General features: G+C 39.9%; 1 protein-coding gene across 1 annotated transcript in view; it reads left to right on the forward strand.

Annotated features, from left to right (window-relative positions):
• SNRPE (small nuclear ribonucleoprotein polypeptide E) overlaps positions 1-5,397 on the forward strand; it is a 6,008-nt gene extending 611 nt beyond the window's left edge. The window contains exons 2-5 of the mRNA XM_006096925.3: positions 277-303; positions 1,304-1,366; positions 2,636-2,714; positions 5,183-5,397. Of these exons, the coding sequence (XP_006096987.1) occupies positions 277-303; positions 1,304-1,366; positions 2,636-2,714; positions 5,183-5,238 (225 nt within the window). The 3' untranslated portion in view covers positions 5,239-5,397. The remainder of the gene's footprint in view (positions 1-276; positions 304-1,303; positions 1,367-2,635; positions 2,715-5,182) is intronic.
• The last annotated feature ends 947 nt before the right edge of the window (positions 5,398-6,344 follow it).

Consider the following 6,344-nt stretch of genomic DNA (forward strand, 5'->3'; position numbering starts at 1 on the left):
AGTTAAGGTTCCTAGGGAACCCAACAGGAGGTTGTGCGGTGTGGGGGAGGAGGAGGAGGAAAATGGCGCCAAAGGAAACTCCCAGAGAGAGAGAGAGAGAAAGAGAGAGGAGAAGGTTCCGCCGAGTACTTAGGGACCCTAATGAGCGCCTGGTTGGGCGCTTTCCGCGGCGTGGACGCCAGACCGCGTTCCGGAAACCTTCGAGGGGGGTAGTGACCAGTTCCCGGGGCCAGAGAGCGTGCCGTGCGTGTGTTTTTCCTTTAACCGTTGGTGCAGAACCTCATCTTCAGATACTTGCAAAATGTACGTAAGTTGTTTGTTGTTGTTTGGTCGCCCTGTCTGATCACTGTGTTCTACAGTTAAAATGATGACGTGCGGGGGGAGGGGGTACCCCAGGGGGAGGGGGAGGGGTGCCGGGAAAGCCGAATGTAATAGAATGGTGTGGAGCCATGCTCACTGCGGGCGTGTAAAGAATTGTGTTCATACTTTGCAAGACCAAAAGTCCTAATCTCAACAAGTGATTATGGGCAGACATATCAGTGGTGGTGGGTATCGGTGACTTTTGTTGGGGGTCATTATGGCCGGAACATTGGCCCTTCTCCCTTCTTCCCCCTTGGATGAAACATTGGGAGGAAAATCCAGTTAGCCTTAAACCATGTAATAAAGTAGTGGTTTTAATACCTCGAGGGTGTAGAAATGACACTACGAAAGGAAGAGGGGAGGATAGGGACAAGGACAGCCTGCTTTCCTTTGGGGGAACATTTAGCCGCAGAGTCCGCGTTGGCAATACAGAGTGTGTACGTTCTCTCTGAAAGAAAATGTAGCTCCGTTTGCTCTGACAGGTTTTAGTGTGTGACAGCGCAGTTGAAAAACAGATTAATTTCAAGCCATTGGAATTTTTAACCACCAGAATCGAGGGCTTCTCTCCTGGTTATTAAATGTGAGGCCTTGGTCTTTAGGATTTACTGCTTCGTGCTTTACTGACACCAATTTTCACTCTCAATGTATTGAAACGAGAAGCAGCAAGAAATAGGATTGAGTCCCAAGTCACAGGAAGATTGAGGTATCTGGCTGGGGACTGTCTGGCCCCAGTTTATTACATGAGAATTTATTACGGGAGAATGTTTCTTGTCAAGTAACTAGTCTTGGTTACCAATTCTGATAGGAGTCAGATGGTTAAAACTCTTGGTTTTTATTTATTTTATTTTAGGTTTTTTTTTAGGAGCCATATTTCTCTAATGTTTGAGCACAGTGATTGGATTTTGTGTACTTTTTAACATTTCTGTTTTTATGACTATTTCAGAGATCTCGGATTCAGGTGTGGCTTTATGAGCAAGTGAATATGCGGATAGAAGGTTGTATCATTGTGAGTACCCGGGATATTTGATCTCAGAGAGGTTTGTTATAGAAAAAGGTCTCACCAAAAAGAAAAAGATTTCACAAAAAATGGCCAGCCAGAGCAGTGTACAAAAAAATCAAAGATCCAACCCAAGGAAAGTGTTTTGGGACCCACTGCCCTTGTCTCCTTGTTTTACTTGATAGAGATGGGGTAATTCATTAAATAGAAGGAAAATTAATTTTTTAAAATAATCTAATCGTTAATATTTGAAGGAGGGGGATAAAAAATAAAATTAGAGGGGGTTGAGGATTGATGGAGCATAATTCTGGATTAGGCCACACCTGATGGAGCTGAGTCAGATTAGTTAAATAAGATTCTCAGGATGACAGAATACCTTAAATGATTTTTTGGGTTTTTGTTTTTGTTTTTAATCCTCACCCAAGGATATGTTTCACTGATGAGATTGATGTGAAAGAGAAACATCTATTGGTTGCCTCCTATGTGCACCCCTACCAGGGATTGAACCTACAACCTAGGTATGTGCCCTGACTGGAATCTAACCCGTAGTGTATGGGATGACACCCCAACCAACTGAGCCACACCGCTGGGGCTTAAATAATGTTTTTTAATATATATATTTTTATTGATATCAGAGAAGAAAGAGAGAAATAGAAACATCAGTGATGAGAATCATTGATCGGCTGCCTCCTGCACACCCCCTACTGGGGATTGAGCTTACAACCCAGACATGTGCCCTGCCCGAATCAAACTGTGACTTCCTGTCCTGGTTCATAGGTCAACACTCAACCACTGAGCCACACCAGCCGGGGTTAAATGATGTTTTAAAGAAAGATGAAATATGACTGAAAATTTGCCCTTTAGGCAGCGTAGATTTCTTCAATAATATCACTTTCCCTGTTTATTAGTTGAAAAACAAGAGTGGTGGTTAGTGGTGATAGTGTTTTGTGGGGAACATGGGGGAAGCAGTGGCAGAGGGTAATGCATACATGTACACACATACTGTATATTGAGTAGGTTATAAAAGATAGGGAGAGTGACTCTTTGCCATAGCTAATGAATTCTTAAGGCCAAAAGGTTCCAGATCTAATGGAGTGTGTTCTGGCTTTCTTTGTTATTTAAAAAGGCTTAGAGTGGAAGGTGGTTCTTCATCTGAAAGATCAGTGAAGGGGTGAATTTCTGAAATTAGTTGACATTTCTGTATCTAAATAGGTATATTTATTTAAAATGGTTTGAATGTGATCTTACTTGAAGACAGTTAATGGCTTGTTTTTCTAGGGTTTTGATGAGTACATGAACCTCGTATTAGATGATGCAGAAGAGATTCATTCGAAAACAAAGTCAAGAAAACAACTAGGTAATATAGATGGTCTTACAGAATTTTAGAAATTTTTATTCACTTGCAGAATTGAGTGATTTGCAGCTTAGTGCATGGTTACATTTAGTTTGCACTAGGAAAGTTATATTTGGTGGGGGGAGAGGTTACATTTGAAATCATCCTCTGTCACTTACTCTCCTCCACACCATTTCTACTTCTGCCTCTCCACTCAACTAGTTCTCACCAGTATTACAAAGACTAATAGAGTTAAATCTAATGGTCATTATCAGTCCTCATTTTACTGTCGTCTGAACAGTGTTTGGCCATTCCCTTTTTAAAATATTGTTCTCTTGGCTCTGGGATACTATACACAGGTTTCATTTTTCATTTATAGTTAACTATTCTTTTCCACACTTCTGTATATTCATTCTTTGGGACCCAATCATTAAATGTTTAAATTGCTCAAAGCTTGGTTGTAGTCCTTCCTGTCACTCTGTATTTTCTTAGGCACTCAAGCCTACACCTTCAGTTACCATCTCTATAGTCATGTGCCTCATCACAACATTTTGGTTAATGATGGACCGCATATACCATGGTGGTATACCATAGAGCATAGTGTGTAAATGCACTCTATGTTTGCACAACTATGAAATCACCTAATGACTACATTGACTCTTAAATTTACCTCTCAGAGCCTGTTAAACATTTCTACTTGAATGTCTCAAAGCTCCTCAAAGTTAGCACATCAGAAATCAAACTCAGTTCCTACCCCTCACACTTTTTGAGCTGTTTTAGTGTTCCCTGCCTTAGTGATAGCACCAATTTCTATTCAGTTTACTGATTGATTTCTCTGCAACTACCTCAGCCCTCTCCAGTTTGCTCTAATCTTTCAGAAACATCAATCTGACCTTGTCATTCCTTTGCTTGACGTCATTCCTTCAATGGCTTCCTGCTGCTTGTAGGATAAGAAAATGTTTAATGTATTCTGCAAGGTTCTTTATGATCTGTGCTTATCTCCATCTGCTCTTGCTTCATTTTCTGAGCTTCATCCACATTTGTCCTTTTTTTTCCAGTTCTTTGAATCTGCACATTTACCCCACCATAAATCTTTGTATATCCTGTTCCTGTGTCTTTAAGACTCACATGAAATGTCACCTCCTCCCTGGGTTTGGTTTGGTTTTGCTTGGGGTGGGAATTGGGTGGATCTTATCACCAAGATCCGAATGTGAGGGTGCACGACAGGGTGCGCTGTGCTCTCTGAGTTTGTAGTAAAGCATTTATTAGTGGGGATTATTTTATTAATTTCTCCTCCACTGGACCAGATGCTCCGTAAGTGTGTGCATGCGTCCCATCTTTTTTGCTCCCTAATAGGCTCAGTGCCTGGCATGTAGTAAAAACTGAAAAATATTTGACCAATGAACACAATTTCTTAACCCAATTAACAGAAGGTCTTTAGGGTTCACGGTTTCATCAAGAATAACTGAATCATTTTTATTAAAATCCCATTAACTTAGGTTTATGTAGGCATTTTGTGTTTTTCCTCCTGCACATCTCCCACTGGGGGTGTGCCCGCAACCCAGGTACATGCCCTTGACCGGAATCGAACCTGGGACCCTTCAGTCCGCAGGCCGACGCGCTATCCACTGAGCCAAACCGGTTTTGGCAATTTCTTAACCCAATTAACAGAAGGTCTTTAGGGTTCACGGTTTCATCAAGAATAACTGAATCATTTTTATTAAAATCCCATTAACTTAGGTTTATGTAGGCATTTTGTGTTTTTAGTTCCTTAATGCCCAGTTCATAGCTCACTAGGATTTGTATCAGTGGTGAGCTGCAGGTGTCTTTTTTTCTGGACCCTGAGGATTCTCTTGAGCCCACACTGGATATGTGGAGAGTAGTTTCTGAAAGTGTTATATTTTGCTCTGCTTCTTCCTGCTTAGGCTATTTTTGTGAAAGCCTAGATTTTAAAATTTAAACATGTATCAGGAAAGGCAAGTTATAATATTGACATACTATTTATAATTTATGTAATGTTGGATTCCCATAGTAGTATCTTATAAATGTAGAAAATTGCATTACTTGTAGTGGAAGCCTGGAAAAGGGAAACAGTTTGGTCACTACTGGGGTTGATTTGCATTTTCAAACTGTTTTACTGAACACCAGTGTTCCTGAAGATATTTATAGATATTTTCAGGAAAAAAAAGTATACTTTGTTCAAATAGGTTTAAGAAATGTTGGGTGAAACTTAAAACAGGTATGTTTATTGAAGGATGAAATCTTCAACATACTAAGAGCTCTAAGAATGAGGTTATAGTATGCTGCATTTTCTAAACTTGACATACAACTCATTTCCCAACTTCTGCAAACTGAGCATTGGGAAATGTTGAGTTAACTTAGTCTACAGAAACTGTACTTTACATAAAATAACATTTCTCTGTCTTCATTAAGTAATAGCTGAAAAGTGCATATGCTGCTCTAACTTACGCACTTTTAATTTTGTGTTGCAGGCCGGATCATGCTGAAAGGAGATAATATTACCCTGCTCCAAAGTGTCTCCACCTAGAAATGACTTAATGAAGTGAGGAATTACTGCGAAGCAATACAGTTTGTGTTTTTTGTGTCCTTTGTTGGGAGAATATTTCTTACCCATGTAGTCATACAATGCCCTTGAGTTCTACAAGATGACAATAAATGAGGTTGAATTGTTTTTGTTAAAAAAAAATTTACATTGTTTCTTTCTAGCCAGTGGTAGAGACTTTTTACACAGTGGCGCCATTAGCTGTTGGTATGTTAGTTTCCTGAAGGGTGGCTCTTGGCCCTGGCACTTGCTTTTCACAGAGCCAGATCTCTAGATTCTTAAGGCAAAGAGTAGGAATTCTATTTGACAGGTGAGCTTCTGATATTGGGTGGAAGAGAACAGGAGGGTTCACAAAAATAAAGGCAGGCATACTAATATATGTCTATCATCAGTTCTAATTGTGGATGCTGGAACTACAGCAGCTAACCACAGTAGGTTGGGGATATAACAGCTACAGTATTTAAAAATAGAGTCATTGGATAAGGTGTTTGTTATTTTATCACCAAGATCTGAATGTAAGAAGTATTTGGGTATAGGCAAAGAATGAAGTATCTTAAAGGTACACTTAAAATGAGCTCTGTTAAGAGTTAACAAGAGGGACACTGGGATTGGTAACCTGAAGAAAGACCATAAGCAGCGCTGGTAAGTTAAGTGGGATAATAAATCATGTTAGTTGGAAAAACACCTGTCTCTTCTCTAAGAATTTTGGTTCCTCCCCCAGTAATTGCTTATTTTCTAATTGAATTGTGTGGACAAATCTCTCCTTCCCCAGTATCTCAGGATGGTTCTAGTTAGAATTCTGTTGAATAGCTATGGAGTATCTGCTGTTAGATAGACACAAAGGTAAATAAATACAATGAAACAGACTGGCAAACAAGTAGTTATTTAAATTGGATCTTGAAAGATGAGATAGGCCTACCTTAAAGTTCTGGTAATGGGCAGTATTGTTAAGTGTAGGTGAGGAAGGACCAAGCAGTCCATTTCCTGCTTTTCCAGAACTTTTCTTTAAACTGAGTAAAAGAAACCCTTTGTGAGGAAGATTTGTAGGTGAGTGCAGAGACCTAGCTTACAACTTGGCATTTTAGCTGTTC

The sequence above is a fragment of the Myotis lucifugus genome, unplaced genomic scaffold (genome assembly GCF_000147115.1).
Source record: "Myotis lucifugus unplaced genomic scaffold, Myoluc2.0 scaffold_190, whole genome shotgun sequence".
Taxonomy (NCBI): Eukaryota; Metazoa; Chordata; class Mammalia; order Chiroptera; family Vespertilionidae; genus Myotis; species Myotis lucifugus.